We start from the raw sequence: 22,120 nt of genomic DNA, 5'->3' as shown, positions 1-22,120 counted from the left end.
TCGAATTTTTTGGCGAAGCGAAATGGCGCAAATTCGCCAATCACTAGAGAATAGCTTTTAAAACATAAGGGGTTAGTGTTATAAAAAAAAAAAAAACAGTTTGTACCAGGTCTAGAAACCCAAAGATGCCAATCAGATATCTGCTAGTAAATACTACCTGCTGATTGGCTGCTGTTGGTTACTAGTCAGCCCATCGTCATGATGAAAAAATTATAATGTTTTATTAGAGATAATTAAAGGCTAATAAGGCTATAATAAAATCAGCAATACTTACAGTCCCCAACCCATGAGCTTCAGCTTTCCAAACTGCTCTCTGTTGAAAGAAAATAGAAAGAAAACTTGATATTCTGCCTAGATATTCTTGGCTGGTAATTCCTTGGCAGACGGTGTCAGTATCAAAACAGATCTTTAAAAATAGGAAACCTTATAAAACCTTCCATAATAGATCTTCTGCTTTTTACAATCAGCCTCCTCTGGGCAACTTGTTCAGGAAAAATCACATAAGTCACTGCATAAGAAAATGTTTATTTCAGTTGCTGTTCTAGCACTCTAGACCAATAATAAATCTAGACAGAAAAATGTATTGCATCTGTGCCCCAGTACTGGCCTGGGATATCAGAACTTGCCTGAGACTCTGGCATCAGATTGGGTAAAGTAGCAAATCCTCTTCACATTTCCATTATATTGTGTTAACATTGGAAGATATATAGCAGTAATTAGGTAATTCATTGTTTTTCAACAGTTGTATGAGCATCCTCAATTCCTTGCTGTGTTCTCTACACAGGCTCCACTACCCAATTTCATACTGTCTGGTGCTCGCACACACACGTGTGTATGTGTATGTGTATGTGTATGTGTATGTGTATATATATATATATATATATATATATATATATATATATATATATATATATATATATATATATATATATATATATATAATACACAAAAGCCATGAATATCCTGTAAATTATATCCTTATAAACGGTGAGTTCTGATGTCATCAGTTATAAACGGTGAGTTCTGATGTCATTTCTGTCTGATGACGCACTGAAACTTGTGTATTATAATAGATAAAGTACCCCCAGTTGCAAAATATGAGGATATTAAAGTTACCTCGGAGTTCCATGACCTGTATAAAAACACTCGGCCTTCGGCCTCGTGTTTTTATATGGCCATGAAACTCCTCGGTAACTTATAATATCCTTATATTTTACAAGAGGGGGTACTTTATTCACTATATATACTGTATGTATATATATATATATATATATATATATATATATATATATATATATATATACTGTATATATATATATCATACCTCACAACCAGGGATGCACCGAATCCAGGATTCGGTTGGGGATCGGCCAGGATTCCGCGTTTTTCAGTAGGATTCGGATCCTGCAGAATACTTCTGCCTGGGCGAATTGGGGCGGGGAGGGAAATAGCGTGACTTTTTGTCACAAAACAAAGAAATAAAAAATGTTTTCCTATTCCCACCCCTAATTTGCATATGCATTCGGTTCAGTATTCGGCGGAATCTTTCGCAAAGGATTCAGGGGTTTAGCCGAATCCAAATAGTGGATTCTGTGCATTTCTACTCCCAACTGTCCTTTTTTTTCAAGGGACAGTCCCGATTTTGAGACCCCACCTTACTTCCCAGCCATGCAGAACTCAAGCAGCTTTGTTTATGACGATCCCTAAGCATCCCAGACCACACTGAGCATGTGCACAGTCTTAGTCTTGCACAGATGTTTAACAAAGTTACAAGATGGTGACCCCCTGTAGCCAACTTTGAAAGCATAAATTATTTGTTTGATTAGGCTTGTGGTGCAGTAAGTTCATGTTTCTATTTAGTATACAAAATACAGCATTTCTAGCCTTATTCTATTTTAGACTTTACATGCCCTTTAAGAAAACATGCATGGCTGGGTAGTAAGGCGGGGGATCCCCCTGCTGTTCATAAGTATGATTGTTTCCCTGCTCAGCCAGTAACGTAACTGGGGGGGCGGGCCCTGGCCCCCCTCTGTACACCCGGAACTGCCCAGAATAAGCCTGGAACCGCCCGGAATTCATGGCGCTCGAGCTGCCGGGGGGCCCTGAGGGGGTGTGGGCCCTGGCCCAATCGCACCCCCTGCTCCCCTGGTAGTTACGCCACTGTGCTCAGCAGTTAGGGACCATCTGACAATTCCTATCCACAGCTGTACCAGGGTACTAACATCCTTCTTTACTGTCCCTCTGGCTATAAGGGACTGTACCAGCAAAACCCTGGAGGAGATACTAAAGTATTTAAACAGTGTGAGACTCCCCCCAAAATGGTTTGATAACTCCTGGCTGCAGGGGCGTAACTACAGAGGAAGCAGACCCTGCGGCTGCAGGGGGGCCCAGGAGGTACAGGGGGCCCCATGAGGTTCTCATTGATGAGCAATTTGAACATATATTGGTAAAACAGGACAAACACTGGATATGTTGGGGGCCCTAACATTAATTTGCTGTGGGGCCCAGCAACATCTAGTTATGCCACTGCCTGGCTGACACTGCAGAGCAAGTTGTATGTGCGGGGCAACATGAAATATCTAAGTCATGTAAGAAAAGAGTGTCCCTGGGGGTGTGGGGTGGAGGAGAGTCAAGAGCACTTTTTGGTGGATTGTTCAGTGTCAAACTGTTTATATGAGGGTGTGCTGAAGGTGTTGGGTATTTATAGTACATGTGCTAATGACTATGCAGAAAGAGCCTATGGGATCATTCATAGGAAGCACTGCTTTAACCAAGAGACTGTATTTATTATACTGTCAGTCATTCGATATCATCTGTGGTCTAACCGATGTATGAAAACATTTGGGAAAGAAAATGAATCAATAGACTAAACAATAAGGAAAATCTTAAGGGAAATTGTGTTTATTAAGGTGAATGAGATTCAGAAAAAAAGCATGAATGAAAAAAATTGGATGAACTTTGATAATGTACATATTTAATGTCATTTTGATATACTTTGATTTTGTTATGCTTTGTATTGTTTTTTATTTTAAATAAAAAATCCTATTCACAGCTGTAAATGAAGGGAGAATTTTACTGCATACAGTCAGGTTTCTTATAAAAACAGTACACATATTTTAATTAAAGTATATTGGAGATAGGTTTCTTTTTCATTAAAGAAAGCAAAAATGGGATTTTACATGCCCTTTAAAAACATGGATGTAAATTGAAAGTGCTCAGAGGACCACCAATTTATATTTCTGAGTTTAAATCCCTTTTAAGGAAGCATTGGGACATCCAAGTAGAGACGCAAGAGGAACAAAAAGAAAACCTGAGTTAAAGGAATTGTTCAGTGTAAAAATAAAAACTGGGCAAATAGATAGGTTGTGCAAAATAAAAAATGTTTCTAATATAGTTAGTTAGGCAAAAATGTAATGTATAAATTCTGGAGTGACTGGATGTGTAACATAATAGCCAGAACACTACTTCCTGCTTTTCGGCTCTCTTGGTTTCCACTGATTGGTTACCAGACATTTACCAATCAGAGACTTGAGGGGGGGGGCACATGGGTCATAACTGTTGCTTTTGAATCTGAGCTGAATGCTGAGGATCAATTGCAAACTCACTGAATGGATATGTACCAGGCGGCCCCCCTTCAAGTCGCTGACTAACTCAGAGTTATAGAGCTGAAAAGCAGGAAGTAGTGTTCTGGCTATTATGTTACACATCCAGTCACTCCAGCCTTTATACATTACATTTTTGGCTACCTAACTATATTAGAAACATTTTTTATTTTGCACAGCCTATCTATTTACCCTGTTTTTATTTTTACACTGAACAATTTAACTCAGGTTTCTTTTTGTTCCTCTGACGTCTCTATTTTTATTTTTTTATTTTCACACGGAACTGTTCCTTTAAGATATCTGGGTAGAGATTAGGAGAGGCAGCACATTGCCTACGGGGCAGGGGGTATTCACAGACGAGCAAGCGTTGGAGGGATAAATGCCCAGATTGGGCAACAGAAGAGTTACATGCCCCGCACCCCACTATCGCGCTCTGTGCGCCTCTTTTGCCTAACCCTATTTCTGACCCTGAAGAAAGGAGAGATATATCATCAGCATAGATAGATGGTATTATATCAGATGATTCATTTGCAGAGGAAGGAAGGAAGTATAGAGTGAAAATAATGAGGGGTCGAGCACAAAGCCTTGTGGGACCCCAACAGAGAGAGGTAGGGGAGACAATGATACTCCATTATAAAAGACTCTGAAAGAGCAATTTGAAAGCTAAGAAGAAAACCAGGAAAGGCAGTGTAATGAAAACCAAGAGAAAGCAAGCATTATAGGGATTCAGTCGCCTCTGTATTGTAGCATTACTTGCAGATGTTTGATACAACTACACATGAACATATAATAAGGAATACAGAAGGATGATTTGTGATCCCCCGAGGTTATCAGACATTATTGCAGAGGTTGCTCAACAGTTTATGTATATTTCATTGCAGTAATGTATATCTACCACTAGGTGGAACTCTTGTCTTATTAAATGAAAATCTTTCCTGCAGTAAAGTTGCAAAACATTTCCACAAAGCTTGATTTTGTCCCATTCTCACATAAAATAGTGAAATATTGCAACCCCATCCTAGACAATGAATAAACAATGCTAATGAAAGGATTTGTCATAAACTTGTCAGTCAAAACCAACTAATGGCATTTGTGATCAACCGTAGAATGTCTTTACAGGTATGGGACTTGTTATCCAGAATGCTCAGGACCTGGGGCTTTCTGGATAAGGGGTCGTTCCATAATCTGGATCTCCAAAATGAGGGTGGTGCAGGGAAGTCAATAACATGGGTTGCTGATGGGAGTTTCAATTTAATATAGAAGAGAACTAATTCATAATTAATACCACAGCCCTGTTGGATTGTACTGAATATAGAAACTGATAGTATTTTTCTTTTATTTTGAAAATTTCCATATCACTAAATATAGGAAAAACACAAGAAAATATAGTCAATGCACAGTCCTATTGGATAAGTAAACACAAGTCCATTTAAAATGATTCGAGTTGTGCACTAATGGAATTTAAAAAATAGAAAAACAATTTAATTATGATATTAAGCGTTGAGAGCAGCTTTTATCACTGTAACATTTCACTCTCCCTTTGTTCGACTCCCTCCTTAGCTGATTGTGTCGGGGGCACAGTCTGTCAGCAGGAGAAGGTTCTCAAAGGGGTAATGAGTAGTGATGGGCGAATAAATTCGCCTGGCGCAAATTCACAGCAAATTTCCTAGTTTCACATGGTCCCATTCGCCAGCGAATAAATTTGCGAAACTCGAAAATTCGTCCGCGTCAAAAAATTTTGGATGCACGTCAGAAAAGTCGCTCGAGTCAAAACCGCCGCGCGTCAACACTCTTCGTATGTCCATTTACTTTAACGCAGGCATCAAAATTTACGCAGGCGGCAATTTTCATGTTACGCCAAGCCATCACTAGTAGTAAGTATATATACGAGTAATATTGTAAAATATGGGGGCAATGTAATTACAGATAATGTATTTCACCCGGACAGCTTGGTATTTGGAAGGATTTGACATGGTGATCAGCCAATCGCTGAACACGTCACCATCCCCACGTCCGATGTCATCTGCCCCGGCCCCCTGCCAGTTTTCCGGCCCCAGGAAAGATGGCAACCCTAGTATAAAGTTTGCTCCTGTTCTAGTAACCCATAGCAACCAATCAGCAGGAAGCATTCCCTGGTTGGAACCTTACTCTTACTGGTTACCATGGGTTACTAGACCTGGAGTAGGCTTTGCCCTTGTCATTACATTCTCCTCATATAGACATACGCCTGTCATTGTTCTCATAGGCAAATTAAAGGGAAATGTAAATCCTTGAAACAAATTAATGTAAACTGCCTCAGAGTGCTCATTTGAGTATGTTTGCAATTATAGGCGTGTTTCACCTTTAAATTTACTTTAAGTCTGATGTAGAGACTATTCGCAGTAAATTTGGTCTTTTTTATTATTTGTTGTTTTTTAGTTACTTAGCTTTTTGTTCAGCAGCTCTCCATTTTGTCATTGCAGCAGTAGTGATCAGCGAATTTCTCACCGGCGTTGGAATTGTCGGCAGTGTATTTTTCGCCGTTTCTCAAATTTCGCAAATTTTCCGCCGAAGCAAATGAAAAATACACCTGCGACAAATCTGAAGCCGACGTCAATTCTGACAATTGTGACAATTTGAAACGCATAAGTCAATTAGCCTTTAATTGACGCCGGCATCGGAATTGTCGTAATTGTGGCAATTTCGCAAATGTATCCGCCGGCGGGGAGACGCAGAAATTCATCCACGAATTCGCCCCTGGTGAATAAATTCGCCCATCACTATTCAGCAGTTGTATGGTTACTAGGGTCCAATTTAACATAGCAACCAGGCAGTGCTTTGATAGAGAGACAAGAATATGAATAGAGGAGGGCAGAAATAAATAAATATGACAAAGTGTAACAATTAGGGATGTAGCGAACTGCCGTTTATGTGTTCGCGAACGCCGTTCGCGAACACTGGCAAAAAATGCGAACAGTTCGCGAACAGTTCGCGAACTTCGAACATCCGAAAATCGTTCGATTCGAACGATCGAAGGATTTTAATCGTTCGATCGAAGGATTTTCGTTCGAATCGAACGATCGAAGCCATTCGATCGAATGATTTCATTCAATCCAATGGCTTCGATCGTTCGATTCGAACGAAAATCCTTCGATTTTAGCGGTCGAAGGAATCGAATGGTCGAACGATTTTTGACGGGAACGCCTATTGGCGAACGTCGCGCGACGTTCGCGAACATTCGGCGGACGCGAACAGTCGAAGTTCGCGCAAACTAGTTCGCCGGCGAACAGTTCGCTACATCCCTAGTAACAATACATATAAAATTGTAGCATAACAGAGCAATATTTTTTTTTGGATGAGGGGTGGTTCAGTGACACCTGGAAAGAGTCAGCAGAGAAAGGAAAATAATTTGAGGAATATGAACAATTAAGACCAACTGAATCACTGTTAAGACTAGGCTATTCTATAATTAAAAAAAGTTAACCTGAACCACCCAGGGCCGCCATCAGGGGGGGACAGGGGGGACAAGCGTACCGGGCCCGGGCATGAAGGGGGGCCCGGCAGCGCTGCATTTTTTGAAGATCCGGGCCCCCCTTACGAGCGCCCAAGCCGTACGTCCTCCCTCTGCGTTGCCGAATGCGGAAGTGCCGAAAAGCCGAAGCCGATGCGCCGAAAAGACCCGAAGTCACGGAAAAAGCCGAAGTCACGAAGCGCCGAAAAGACCCGAAGTCACGAAAACAGCCGAAGTCCTGAAGCAGCGCAAAGACCTGAACTCACGAAAATAGCCGAAATTGAAGTCCTGAAGCGGTGAAAAGACCCGAAGTCACGAAAGGAGGCGAAGTTGAAGTACTGAAGCCATGAGTTCAATTCTACTGAACACCAGTTTGTGTTTTTTTTTTTTTTTTAATCCCCTGGCCACCAATGTATTATTTTAATATTCTATAGGCCCCTGCCACCAATCTTTTTTTTTAAAACTTTTTTTTTGGGGCCCCAATTTTTTTTTTAACTCGTAAGGGGCCCCTTGCCACCATTGTTTTTTTTTTGTTTTTTTTTTAAAAAGAAAAAAATAATAATTTTCTTTTTGGTGGCCCCAAATTTTTTTAACTCGTAAGGGGGCCCCTGCCACCAGTTTTTTTTTTTTTTTTTCAAAAAAAAATTATTTTTTTTTCAAATTTTTTTTTGGGGCCCCAATTTGTTTTTAATTTGTAGGGGCCCCTGCCACCAGTTTTTTTTTCAAAAAAAATTTTTTTTCAAATTTTTTTTGGGGGCCCCAATTTGTTTTTTACTTATAAGGGGGCCCCTGCCGCCAATATTTGTTTATTTTTTAGTTTTTTTTACATTTTTTTGTTGGGGCCCCAAATTTTTTTAAACTTATAAGGGGGCCCCTGCCACCAATGTTTTTTTAAAAAAAAAGAAAAAAAAAAATTTTTTAATTTTTTTTTGGGGCCCCAATTTTTTATAAGGGGGCCCTGACCATCAATAGCTTTTTACAACTTGTGTGTGGGGGGGGTTACTTTTTTAGCGCTGATGTCTGTGTGGTCTTTTAACTGCGATGTGGAGTGGGCGGGATATGGGGTGGAGCTTGGTCGTCAGTGTGGGTGGGGCCCAGGGGGCCCCAAAAATTTTGTTGTACGGGGCCCCGTGATTTCTAATGGCGGCCCTGGGTACAGGTATGGGACATATTATCCAGAATTCTTCGTGTAAACATTAAATAAACCCACGAGCTGGTTTTGCTTCCAATAAGGATTAATTATATCTTAGCTTGGTCATTTACAAGGTACTGTTTTATTACTACAGAGTAGAAGGAAATACATTTTTTTTTTAAATTTGTATTATTTGGATAAGACTGAATCAGTCTCAGTGGGACCTAGATTTTACTATTGAGTGCTGTTCTTAGATCTACCAGGTAGCTGTTATCTTGTGTTAGGAAGCTGCTATCTGGTTACCTTCCCACTGTTCTGTTGTTAGGCTGCTGGGGGGGAGGGGGTGATATCACTCCAACTTGCAGTACAGCAGTAAAGAGTGATTGAAGTTTATCAGAGCACAAGTCACATGACTTGGGGGAGCTGGGAAATTGACAAAATGTCTAGCCCCATGTCAGATTTCAAAATTAAATATAAAAAAATCTGTTTGCTCTTTTGAAAAATGGATTTCATAGCAGAATTCTGCTGGAGCAGCTCTATTAACTGATGCGTTTTGAAAAAAACACATTTTCCCATTAAAGGGGACCCTTCACCTGAAAAAAATATTCCAAATCCTATTTTATCAAGTTAGTAAAGCAAAATGAACTTTAATGACACTATATAAATTATTTGAATCTTGTTTGCTTTGGTCTGGGAATTCATAATTACAGCAAGCTGGCAGGAGCCATTTTGTAGACACTGTTATTAAGACAAGCCCTGCATAGGGTTGCCACCTTTTCCGGAAAAAAATACCTGCCTTCCTATATATTTATCTTTTTTCCCTATTAATAACATTGGGATCAACCATCATTTTCACTGTCTAGGCCTGTAATATACCGGCCAGGTGGCAACCCTAGCCTTGCATCATCTCAGAATCTTGTTTGTGCACCAGAATGGGGGACCTGATGTCCTAAGGCTAGTGTCTGCCTAAGGCATAGAGGAGGGGCAGACAATATTTAATTGACAGCTGAGATGTTTTAAAAGCATTTACATTAGTTATGAATCTTTAATAAAAAAAATCATTTGGATTTCATATTTATTTTAAAAAGGTCTTTTATTATACATATTTTTTTATGTCTGGGTGGCAGGTCCCCCTTTAACTTATTTTTTAAAAAAAATGCAAAGTCAAATTAGAATTTCATACCTCCCAACTGTCCCTTTTTCGGAGGGACAGTCCCTCTTTTGACAGCTCAACCCGCAGTCCCTCATTTGTACTGGAAAGTCCCTCTTTTCTCTGTACTGAACAGCCAGAAAAAGAAACAACGTTTCATTGGCTTTTAGCAGAGATCCCAGAACAGCTAACAGGTGCAAATAAGATACTTTGTAACAATTTTGAGACACAAAAACACAGTTTAGATAAGGAGAAATATTTTCAAACTTTCATAACCTGCCAAATTTTGTAAAACAAACATGGTAATTAGGGGGTGTGGCCACAGAAAGGGGTGTTGTCAAAAAATTGCTGCGCTACGTGGGGGAAAAAATTTTTGTCCCTCTTTTTACTTCCAAAATGTTGGGAGGTATGGAATTTACGTGTAAAGTATGTAAAGAGGGCGGAAGATACCAGCAATTGGAGAAAACAAAAAACAAAAGTCAAAACGGCAACAGACTTCCAGCCAACAAATAGCATAGCTTCCAGCATCAAAAATGTCTGCCAGAGGTATAGAGTGAGAAGGCAGCGTGTTGACGTCGCTCAACTTTCCCCACGTGGAAACTAAAGTTCAAAGGTTATGGATGATCCAATCACGGCGCGCTTGGGCTTTCTAGTAGCCAATGGATTGGGCGTGTCTGATTTGCCCTCCCGGAGAGTGCTTAGCAGGAAGCTGATTGGCTGTCACTACAGCTGTGCAAGTGCCTCACGTTGGGTTCTGGCAGAGCAGTGATGAAGCTACTATAACATGGATGAGGTGGAAGAGAACTCGGAAGAGGGTCTGTTGATTAAGCAGCACCGTAAGGAGAAGAAGGACCTGCAAGGTGAGTTTAAGTCTGCAGGAAAAAAGCGATGGCAGTATCAGCTGTGTGTTAGACTATTACTACGGAACGCACATTAGGACATTGTGGATCAGACATGGACTGGAGTTTATTCTCCCTATTGCATGAGCAGAATTGCTGCCAAAGGTAACGGCCTGTCACTGGGGCATTAGTATAAATGGGCACGTTTTCATACAGTATCTTATGCTGTATATATATACTTGTCATGTGACAATGTTTACATGTAGAACCAGATTTCTATACATGCTGCAGCCTGCATGGCTTGTCAGTAGGTCATTTAGGTGTTCTATATTGGTATGAAGTATGTAGCCAGTGAAGTTAGTGAACATGCCAGCTGTACCACCCTTTAATGGCAGATGTTGTTTGAAATGTCCCTATTAAAGGGCTGAATACATTTCTTTGCCACCCATCATCATGTGTAAAAAATAAATGGTATTTGGGGGGTTGTTACTGTTTATTACACGTGTTTGGTTGTTATATTGCCCCAAAGCCATACATTGAAATACATATATGTTTATAATTGCAGGCTTGATATAGAATTATAGGTAATATCCATAGGAGGATGACTTTCCAGATGGCTGATCCCCTGTATGTTATTACGTCTTGTATTTGCTTTCTGTTTTGTAGCCAAAATACAGAGCATGAAGAATAATGTGCCCAAGAATGACAAAAAGAGAAGGAAGCAGCTGACTGAAGATATTGCTAAGTTGGAAGCAGAACTCGAAGCGAGACACAAAGGAGACTTGGAAGCCCTGTCACAGAAGCAAACTGGACCAACCCAAGTGTGTCCCATTGTGCAGCAGCTGTGTGACGAGTGCTGTCACTTTAAGGTTTATATTTGTTATGGTTTATGAGTATTTAATACAGTGCAATTCCTTCAGCACACCACTTACTTCTTCCTGGGTGCATCCACTCTCAAGCTGCCTCTAAGCCAGCCAAATGACTTTCTTGAATAATGGGATATGAAGCACATCATCCTCCAGCTTTGCCTTTAAAACATTTTAATACAGCGGAAAAGTAACACAAGCTTTCGGGAAAACCCCTTTCTCAGGTGCATTACACACTAAGTGAACCTCATGCATTAAGTACCCCTTACATCATGTGACCAATCACCAAATTCATTAACCCCTTAACATCATGATGCAAAAGTCCTTATTCCATTGTCATACAGTCTCAATTCTTTAGGTGCATAATTCAGTACCTGTAATAAATAAATAATTCATCTCAATTAAAAAACCCAGTTAATACATATTACAAATTCAATCCAATCTCAAAGTCTTTACATTGTAAACTAAAATTTTCATTTAATCCAATTGGCATAAGAGAGTCTAATCTATTTATCCAAACTGCCTCTCTCCTTAGTGGCTGTTTTGGTATGTTGCCTCCTTTAATAGTATTTACCTGTTCCAATATTGTCCATCTTAGTTGCAAGACTGTATGTTTGTTATGAAAATAATTCCTAACTACAGATCATTCAGAAATTCTATCTTTCTTTTCTTCCTGTTTATTTCCATCCTCCATAGGGATGCACCGAATCCAGGATTCAGTTCGGGATTCGGCCAGCATTCAGCCTTTTTCAGCAGGATTCGGATTCGGCCGAATCCTTCTGCCCGGCCGAACCGAATCCTAATTTGCATAAGCAAATTAGGGGTGGGGAGGGAAATCGCGTGACTTTTTGTCACAAAACAAGGAAGTAAAAAATGTTTTCCCCTTCCCACCCCTAATTTGCATATGCAAATTAGGATTCGGTTCGGTATTCGGCCGAATCTTTCACGAAGGATTCGGGATTTGGCCGAATCCAAAATAGTGGATTCGGTGCATCCCTAATCCTCCAACTTTATGGTATAATTTCATATTTTACTTTTGTGTTCATTCAAGCGAGTCTTAATGGATCTACTCATTTGCCCTATATATGTCAATCCACATGTTCATTTTAACATGTAAATTACTTCCTTACTATTACATGTAAAGTGCCCATTAATCCTAATGGGGGAGCCTTTTGTCGGATTTGTTATTGTCTATGAGTATTTAATGCCACAACCTACACTCTCTGTCTTTGCTCAAAATGGAATATGCCATGCGCACTAGTGTAAGTGTTTTCTTTATAAGTGAGAACTGTCAGATCTTGTGGTTTTAGATCCTTTAAAGGTGGCCATTCATGCACAAATAACATCTTTATATGAGTTTTGGTGCATCTGTGTTGCCCACTGATTGTACTATGGATATCATTTGGGTCGGGGATCAGGCCTGTATGAAAATCATATCTGCCAAGTAAAAGAAACCTTTTTTCACTTCCTGCTGTTCTAATCGTTTGGGCTTTTATGTCTGAATGTTAAGAACAATAGAAAGATGACCATAGCATGTATGGCTCCTTTTAAAGCTTTTGTGCTTTCATGCTTTCGGTTGATCAATCAGATTGTCCCCCCTTCTCAGCCTGTGCATAGCTGCCTTTAGATGTATGCCAAGGGAAGCCGTATTTTATTGTGCAAGCAGCTTTTATATTGTGCACGAGTCAGCAGTTTGCAGTGCACTTTTCACGATGTCGTTTGCAGCAGGATAAATATATTGGCTTTACTAAGCAGACCAATAGTTTGGATGCTTGCTTATGTTGGTAGAAGGCAACACTAATGTAGAAATGTGTCCCTATTTTTATTGCAGTTCTCTGTTATGGCATGCTTTAAAATACAGACAATGAATGGTTATATGTTTGTACTATTTGCTTTGCAGGTGAGCGGTATTACAAATGGCGTGAACAGTTTAGATTTGGAAAGTGAGGAGCCAGTTCAGCAGCCACGCGTATCCAAGGCAAAGAAGAGGCGGGTAGGGCAATTGTATGGTTTAATGCGTATATTATGTTGACAGTATGTCTTTTATCATTTTAGGAAACACCGATTGCATCCTAACTTAAAGCAATAATGGGGTAATATAATAAAATACACTAAGTTTGTCCAGGAGCAGTAACCTATAGCAACCAATCAGCAGCCAATTCACCGGTCATCTGTTTAAAAGCAAACATCACATTGATTGCTATGGGTTACTGCTCCTGGGCAAACTTAGTGCCTTTTATTACATATGGGGGTAAGAAATTTATTTACTTCTGGACACTGCACTACATCCCATGCAATAATGATTGTTTTATAATGAGTTTATACTGTACATGTGTTACATAATTAATGTCTGAATGCTTTAGAATGATGTTTCCATTCCAAAACTAGGAGACTGAGAATCAGGAGGAAACAGTTTGTATGCTGACCCACGCTCTGGTTGCTTGATGTAATGGAACAAACTTCCAGTGGAAACAGGAATAATACACATATTCATTCAGAAACCTATTTATCAGTTGCCATAGAGGGTGACTAAACACACAACATTTAAGGGTGAACTCCTGTTCATCAGGGAAAAATTGTCTATGAATGCCTGTGAGCCTTTACAGCATCAGGCCCCAACCCCATTGTGTTGCTCTGCATAGTCATTCCAGGTACATGGCAAGGGGGCCGCCAATGGGGGAACATTTGGTATGGGACATTTTTTTTAAAAAGCTATGGGTAGGTTTTCTTCTCCTTTAGGACTTAACGAAATCAATTGGCATACTGTCTTTCAAATCTCTATGTTTGACCATATAAAAAGATCTTTAAGTGGTGAAGTGTTATTAGGACTTGATCATAATATTCCAGCTGACCATTGAAGGGAATGGCTATTTTAAATATTATGTGACCTTAAAGGAGACATAGGATAAATGAAACAAAAAATATGATGTTGCTTTTACATGGTGCTAAAAATTTATATTATCTTTAAAAATAGCCCCTTTATTGGAGCTCCCTATAGATGTTCACTGGTCCGTGTCCCTGTTTCAAATAAGTGGTGGGCGTGTCCTAATGGTCCCTGCCAGAAATACAGTAGGGGGGGGACAGCCAATCACAGCCCTGCAGTCACACAAGCACAGATAGGCTTCAGTTCCCTATCAGGTCCTGTTATCTGCTGATTGATTCCTGTCCTACAGTGCAGTGAGCTGAGAGCCGCCATCTCCCCTGCACAGCCTGGGAATTCAGGGAGCAGGAAGTGGAAGAGAAGGGAGGGATTATTAAGGTTTTTGCTGAAATATTCAATAAATTAGCCTGAAACACTACTTAGATTGCACCTATACAATTCAATCCGATTTCATGGTACTGATCATATTACAAAAGAATGTTTGTGGTCAATTTTTATATCCCTGCACATTGAAAAGAGAATTTTTAATCCTTTCTGTAGCAGTGTTTGTAGTAGTAACATAAAAGAATAATAATAACATACTGATCACCTGTTTTTTTAATCCCTATAGGAAAAAAAGGCTGCCCAGGAAAAAGAAAGGGATGAACGCATTGCTGAGGCAGAAATAGTCAATTTATCAGGAGCCAGGCACATTGAAAGCCAGAAACTTGCCCACATTTTGTTAGAGAGGGAGCTGCAGATCAGGCAGATCCCCTCTGATGGACACTGCATGTACAAAGCTATTGAACACCAATTGAACGAGCGAGGTAATGCCTTCACTGTAGCAAATTTTAGAAGCCAAACTGCAGACTATATGCAAAATCATGCTGAAGATTTCCTTCCATTCTTAACAAACTCCTCAACAGGCGGGATGTACACACACGGTAAGCTTTGCTGCTATTTGGTTCTATATACTTTTTTGAAATTAAACACAGCATATAAAAAGAACACTTTTTTAAATTTAAGTGCTTTCAATTTTGTTCTGCATACACAGAACACTTAAAGGGGTTGTTCACCTTCAAACACTTTTTTCAGTTGGTTTCAAATAGTTCCCCAGAAATAAAGACTTTTTCCAAAGACTTTTTTTGTTTGTGAACATTTTTCACCTGCTTTCTAAAGCAGCTTGTGGGGGGGGGGGGTCGCTGACTCTACAAACTGTTGTAAACTAATAAATTAAGTTGATACATTTCTTATCATTGGCCTTGCTTTAGCATACGGGCAGATTCCGCGAGATTTAGTAGCCTGGCGACTAATCGCCTGATGACAATCTCCCCGAACTGCCTTTCCCCTGCCTTCCGCCTGCTATAATGAGAAAACAGCAGCGCCAATGCATTCGCTGTGCTTAGATTTCCGAAGCAGCCCGAAGTTTCCTCGTGAGTAGTTGGCGCTGGCGTTTTCTCATTATAGCATGGGAAAGGCAGTTCGGGGAAATTGTCGCCCCGCAGAAGGGGCGATTAGTTGCCAGACGACTAAATCTCTCCAAATCTGCCTGTGTGCTAGCTCCCTTAGAATTGAAACAATAGCTGCTAATACTGGCCATACACGACCTGATATAAACTGCCAACAGACTGAGTCGGCAGTTTATGGGGCCCTCCTACTGGACTTTCCCAACTGATGTTTGGCCGGAAATTGGGCAGATGTGGATCAGCCAGGTTTTAAAATCCAGCAAGATCAAACGCCATATCTGTTTGTTGATGTAATAATCAATCAGATCTCCTGTATTTTCAGCTTTGTGATCCGATCATTTAATGTTGGATCAGCCTCTCCCACCTCAAAGAGGGCATATCTGGTAGAGATCCGCACTTTTGGCGACCTCGCCAAACGAGCGTATCTCTGAGTACGACCAGCTAAATAAAGCAATTAAATGTAGCAAATTGTAACAGTTCAGAACCTGCACCTGGATCACTGAGCTGCCAGACTGAAAACCCAGAGACACGAACATTATCTTAGGAAAAAGGTAAAAAAAAATTTAAAAAATGGAAAGCAATTAAAAAAGTCTTTATTTCTGGTGAACAATCTGAAAATAACTCAAATGAAATATTTGGAAGGTGAACAACCCTTTTAAAATAACACACACAAAAATAATTATCTATGTATACATTTTCTGCTAAAGAAAAGCTATATACACAGAGGGAATAAAGTCTTATTTTGAGAGATCTATCTGTAAGTGTGTAGGAAGGTCCCTCTTACCTTTTCATCTGCCATAGATTTCAAGTCTGTTTTATTATCCATATGGAACTGCCCGAACTGTATATTGTGCAAGTAGAATATTTAGTCCTGCTATTTATATAATACTAATATCTGCTATTGTAAGTTAATACTTTTCTTTATCAAAACCAATTATACTAAACAAATTATTGGTGATGTGGGGGTAGGTGATAATTTATAACATTCTTTTACTATTTGCCAACAGAAGAGTTTCTGAAATACTGCACTGACATAGTGAATACACCAGCATGGGGTGGCCAGTTAGAGGTAAGCTTTTTGTGATTAGTAATATCTAGGGATGCACCGAATCCACTTTTTTGGATTCGGCTGAATCCTTCGTGAAAGATTCGGCCGAATACTGAACCGAATCCTAATTTGCATATGCAAATTAAGGGTGGGAAGGGGAAAACATTTTTTACTTCCTTGTTTTGTGACAAAAAGTCACGCAATTTCCCTCCTAAGATGCAAATTTGGATTCGGTTCGGCCGGGCAGAAGGATTCAGCCGAATTGAAATCCTGCTGAAAAAGGCCGAATCCCGAACGGAATCCTGGTTTCGGTGCATCTTTAGTAATATCACCATATTTCTATTGGCCATTTAAAATTTTTAAATGTCTTTATTAAAGGGGTAGTTCACCTTCAAACAACTAGTTGTTTTCAGATAGATCACCAGAAATAATGACTTTTGCCAACGACTTTCTATTTTCTATGTGTGAACGTTTTTCTAATATTGAAGTATAAAGTGTCATTTTTCACCTTCTGAAGCAGCCCTGGGAGGGGGGATGGCCGACCCTGTAAACTGTTCTAAATGGATACATTTAGTTGATACATTTCTTATCTTTGTCCCTGCTGAGCAGAATCTCTGGGTTTCATTACAGGCAGCTGTTAGAATTGATACAATAGTTGCTAATATCCCACAGATGCTGCTGAGAAATGGATCAACTCATTTTTGAAAAATTGTAACAGTTTAGAGTCGTCTGCACCTGAATTAGAGTCCTGCAGTGGGTCGGGTACCCGCGGATACCCATGGGTTACATGCAAAAACCTGCGGATTGCGGGTAGAAGTTCTGGGTGCAGGTATAGACGCGGGTCGGAGGTTCTGCGGGTTGGGCCGCCGGTCTTCTCAATAGCGATCTTTACTCCTTTTTTCTGATCACGCCCACTTCCGATGATGTCACTTCCGGTTTACAATGACAGCACTTCTTTTTTTCTTGATGGTCAGCGGCTCCGTCTTGCGGATAAGGTACTTGCGGGTCGGGTAGTGGGTCCAAGTGCGTAAGAATACGGGTTGCGGCCCGGGTTGCATATTGCAGGTTCCAAAAAATGGACCTGCTCAGGACTCTAACCTGAATTACTGAGCTGCCAGACTCAAACACCAGAGACACTAACATGCAACTTTAAACTTAGATTTTGGAAAAACAGTAAAAAAAATAGTACTGAGAAGCCCCCACTTTTAGGACAGGATTGCTTTGTGCATTTCAATATAAGGTTCATTTTATTAAGCAAAGTTATTTTTTTAATATGTTTTCTACTAACTAACCCCTCTACCAAAAGCCCCCCTAAACGTTCTGCCCCCTCTTCCTCCTCACGATGTGCATTTGTAAAAAAATCTGACACTTAAATGCATAGAAGTGCAACGGAGCTCCCTGTCACCATCTTCCGTCGCTTTGTATTATCTCTGGCAGAGAAAACCGCAAAAACACCCTTGGCAAGAAGCCTCCGAAATGTCCCAAAAAAAGACGTTTGCTGAAGTGATTACAATTTGCCAATAAACACAAAAGAGAAATGAAGTACCTTGCAGGTATGAAACGTGTAGGGCTTATGGAGATGCACTTATGCTTTTAACTAGGTCTAACTAAGACATTTTTTAACTTATAATTTTGGCCCTGTGGATAGTGCTGGATAGCCCTGTTTTTTTTGTTTTTTTTTGTGGTTTGTTTAAAGAGAAATGGCCCAACATTTTGTGGACTGATGAAAGCAAGATTTTTGGGTCTAGGGGCCACAGACAGTTTGTCAGACGACCCCCAAACACTGAATTCAAGTCACAGTACAGAGTGAAGCCGGTGACACAAGCATCATGATATGGGGATGTTTCTCATAATATGTTGTTTGACGTATTTATCATGGATCAGTTTCAATACATCAAAATACTTGAAGAGATCATGTTGCCTTATGCTCAAGAGGAAATGTCCTTGAAATGGGAGTTTCTACAAGACAATGACCCCAAACACACCAGTAAATGAGCAACATCTTGGTTCTAGACCAACCAGAATCCCCAGACCTTAATCCAATAGAAAACGTGTGGGGTGACATCAAAAATGCTGTTTCTGAGGCAAAAGCAAGAAATGCAGAAGAATTGTGAAATGTAACAGGTCAGAAGTTGGTGGACTCCATGTTACACAGATGTGCAGCAGTTCTCAGATACACTGATTATACAACTAAATATTAGTTCAGTGATTCAAAGGAAAGCAAAATCTTGAAACATTTTTCAGTTTATACAGTGAATGTTTGAGTTTGTAAAGAAGAATGCAGACACTGCTATTTTTTTTGGTTTTTTGGAACAGCCTAATATTCCCCTTTCTTCACTTTCTGTAAAGGAATAACTCACATTTGATAGATTTTTCTTCATGTTTTCATTTGGAATAGAATTTGCAGTGTTCCCAATGCAGTTGCGTGTATGGAAATCAAAACTATTATAAGGATTTTGAGTTTTATTCACTTTTTTTTTTTAAACACACTGCTATTATTCTGAACACATTATCGCTGGGACACAATCATAACCTAATATGCGTTGGGTTGGCTTGAGCATAAATGTTATTTACTTTTTTTTTTTTTTCTTTTTAGCTTAGAGCCCTGTCTCATATTCTGAAAACACCTATAGAAGTGATCCAGGCAGAATCCTCACCTATTGTCATTGGTGAAGAATACTCAAACAAATCGATCACCTTAGTGTAAGTACATAATAGAGTTGCCAGTCATTTATTTACGCAGACTTCTAAGTTATTGCTGAGCTGCTTCTTGATTCTGCAAACCCCCATTGTATATACCCTGGTGAATATATCTTTTGGCTTAAACCTAAAGGTAAAAAACCCCTACCGCCCTCTGTCCTCCCCCCCCCCCCCAGCCTAGCTGCTACCCCGGGCAAATGCCCTTAAGTCTTACTTACCCCTCCGTGCAGATTCTATCCAGCGGAGTTCACGGGCGACATCTTCTTCTCTTTGGTAATCTTTGCAACAACTGTGCATGCGCCGAAACTTGCAATGGAACTCGCACCGGTCTCAGTCCGAAAATGACTGAAGCGGCTGAAGATGGCTGCCGTTAACTCTGCTGGACAGAATCTGCACGGACGAGTAAAGACTTAGGGGAATTTGCCCGGGGTAGAAGCTAGGCTGAGGGGGGGAGGGAGGGGGTGTCTATGTAGGGTAGGGGGTAAGGGTTTTTTAACTTTAGGGTTTAGTTCTCCTTTAACTGCAATGCAATTGACTTAAGGTGTGAGATCAATGGCATCCAGGAAGAAGTGGTTGCAAGTCAGAATGCAAGATTAAGAGAAGGTCTCTATGAAAACATATTAAAAATAATTACAACTAGAATAGAAATATGTATACCCTCAGACGATAATTTTTTTTATTGGTTGCCTTGGTCAGCCTGCAGTTTAGAAACACAGTATGAACGCAAATGACTCAGACAACATAAGCAATAAAAAAAGAAGACTGAGCAAAGAGTTCTTATAAATTGATCTAAGGGGGTTGTTTATTAAAGTCCGAAATGCCAAAAACTTGAGAATTTTAGGGTTTTTTTTACTATAAAATCCGAATTTTTAGTGAATTTGAATTTTTTTGGATTTTATATAACCCATGGAAAAAGTCTCAATCTGAAAATTTGGCATCTCAGACTTGCCAAGGTTGTATATGTCAATGGGAGAAGTCCCAAGGATATCCTGATCTGTGCTGGCTTTTGTGCAACAATCAGAAGATTTTGTGGTTTTCGGGAAAAAATCTGAAAACAAACTCCATTTTTTTTGGGCGGAAAATCGTATGAATTTTCGCGATTGTTTTGAGATTTTTCCTGAACTGGAATTTTTTGGGAAAATGTATTGATAAAAAAGGAGATTTGGTTGGAGGATATTTCAGAAAATGATGAGATAAATTCGGATTTTGATAAATAACCCCTTAGAGTTAATTTATAGTTGAACTTACATTTTAAAGTGTGTCTCCAAATGTCTGCAGTGAAGGTGATGTGCAAAGGCTACCCCCTGACAAGGGACATATATTATATGCATTTTTACTGTGGTTTCTGTAAATATTTGGGACAGCTAGCAAAATGTTTCTGTGGCCAATACAGCGAAGTATAAATTCTCTATTCAGTGAAGTAAATAATACTAGAGTGTTTTTACTGTGATTGGCTGCAAAAGGTGATATTGGACTTTCTACTTTTTATTTACAGATATATGCGACATGCGTATGGACTGGGGGAACATTACAATTCCGTTGAAAATCTGGACACAATTACAGAGAACAGCTAGTTGTACCTGTCGTTAACTGCCATCTTGAGTACGGTGATCTCTAAGAAAGAATATGGATTATTGACATTTATCTATGGAAGGCATCAGCTTCATCACCATCTGTCCATTTGACCTTGTATGAAACATTCTGGTGATGTGCTGTTGCTCTCAGTACAATAAACTGCATTTGTTGTTGTTGTTGGGCCTACGTATTCATTTTCCTGTAGGATAACCAAGCAAGTATTCTAAGCATGACAAAGTATCACAGATCTGAAGTGTTTCATAGTGCTTGAATGGATACTATACACTTATGTTTTACATTGCCTCTGTTGAAAGTCTCAGCAGGGTTTGTGTCTCTTCATTTATTGTCAGCTTTATGAAAATACATATTTGGCTGTTTTTATGGTAATGGCACACAAGGAGAGAACACCCTCGTGAAATCTGCCCTACCATGGGAAATAGATCTCCCAAAAATGCCTTTCCGTAAAACGTTGCATACAGTGATCCGGCTTAATTACAAGAAAATGTGATTAAGCCAGATTGCTGCATCTCATGTGTTTTATTTGCTGCAAACCGAATGTTTATTTTTGGGAGATTTGTCAGCAGCTGTGGTGCAGATTCCTTGTTGGTTACAAATCTCCTTGTGTGCCATTACATTTAGACAGGGCTGCTATCAGGGGGGACAGTTGTCCCGGGGCCCTAAAGGGTTTTTATGTCTTAGCGGGGCCCGGCCATGCTGCACTTACTTGATTCGTCGGGCTCCCCTGCTGTCAGAAAGCTGCAGACTTTGGAATGGAGGGCGGAGCTCATGTGCCGGGATCATCTTTACTGTAACAGTTTTCTATACTTTTTATTGGTCACTGAAGTTTAAGTCCTATGAAAGCTGCTTGTGGATTGGATAGGCTGGAGAGGAAGTTCAAACTTGACCTATACAATTCCTGTACAGCTATACCGGGACTTCGATTTCAATCACCAATCGATTTCAATCACCAATGGGCAGAAAGAATATGCAGGCACCTACGCATCGCATCTGCACTAATTTTGGAAGTCTGCAACTCCCTGTGGGGGGCTGGAAAACAAGTAAGTTGAAAAAACTTTCACCCTGGCCACTGATTTTTTTTTTAATTTGTAGGGTGGAAACATTGGCCATCAGTGATTTTTCTTTTAACTTGTAAATGAGGGAACCCTAGCCACCATTTTGTTTTTAACTTGTAGTAGGGTCCCTGGCCACCAATGGGTCTGGGGCTGGCCTGGGTGGAACTCAGGGGGCTCAGAAAAGTTTTATGTACGGGCCCTCTGTTTTTGATGGTGGCCCTGCTGTTAGAGTTGCCATGCATTGGCCCTTAGTTTAAAATTTACTCCAAAAGCTTTAAAGTTTGCAATCTCTATGCCTGTGAAATAAGTAGCAAAGAGC

General features: G+C 40.0%; 1 protein-coding gene across 2 annotated transcripts; it reads left to right on the top strand.

The window, feature by feature from the left end:
• Positions 1–10,050: 10,050 nt before the first annotated feature.
• Positions 10,051–20,905, top strand: otud6b.S (OTU deubiquitinase 6B S homeolog). 2 transcript variants are annotated; one of them, XM_018268532.2, is made up of 7 exons: positions 10,051–10,234; positions 10,880–11,034; positions 12,980–13,072; positions 14,571–14,883; positions 16,413–16,474; positions 19,050–19,156; positions 20,649–20,904. In XM_018268532.2, the coding sequence occupies exons 1-7, from the start codon at positions 10,159–10,161 to the stop codon at positions 20,725–20,727; spliced, it is 885 nt and encodes a 294-aa protein (XP_018124021.1). In that variant the 5' UTR covers positions 10,051–10,158; the 3' UTR covers positions 20,728–20,904. The 2 variants fall into 2 exon arrangements, with proteins under 2 accessions (XP_018124021.1, NP_001092175.1); NM_001098705.1 differs by having other exon boundaries at positions 10,149–10,234; positions 10,880–11,082; positions 20,649–20,905.
• Positions 20,906–22,120: the final 1,215 nt, after the last annotated feature.

This window comes from Xenopus laevis, chromosome 6S, assembly GCF_017654675.1.
Source record: "Xenopus laevis strain J_2021 chromosome 6S, Xenopus_laevis_v10.1, whole genome shotgun sequence".
In the NCBI taxonomy this organism is placed as follows: Eukaryota; Metazoa; Chordata; class Amphibia; order Anura; family Pipidae; genus Xenopus; species Xenopus laevis.
The sequence above is the reverse complement of the archived record's forward strand: the minus strand, read 5'-3'. Positions and strand labels throughout refer to the sequence as shown.

Excerpts from the sequence above, each read along its gene's own strand:
- otud6b.S (NM_001098705.1), top strand. The coding sequence starts at position 10,159 with ATGGATGAGGTGGAAGAGAACTCGGAAGAGGGTCTGTTGATTAAGCAG. Across the intron at positions 11,083-12,979 it reads ACGAGTGCTGTCACTTTAAG|GTGAGCGGTATTACAAATGG; the intron begins GTTTATATTTGT and ends TTTGCTTTGCAG. Across the intron at positions 14,884-16,412 it reads AGGCGGGATGTACACACACG|AAGAGTTTCTGAAATACTGC; the intron begins GTAAGCTTTGCT and ends ATTTGCCAACAG.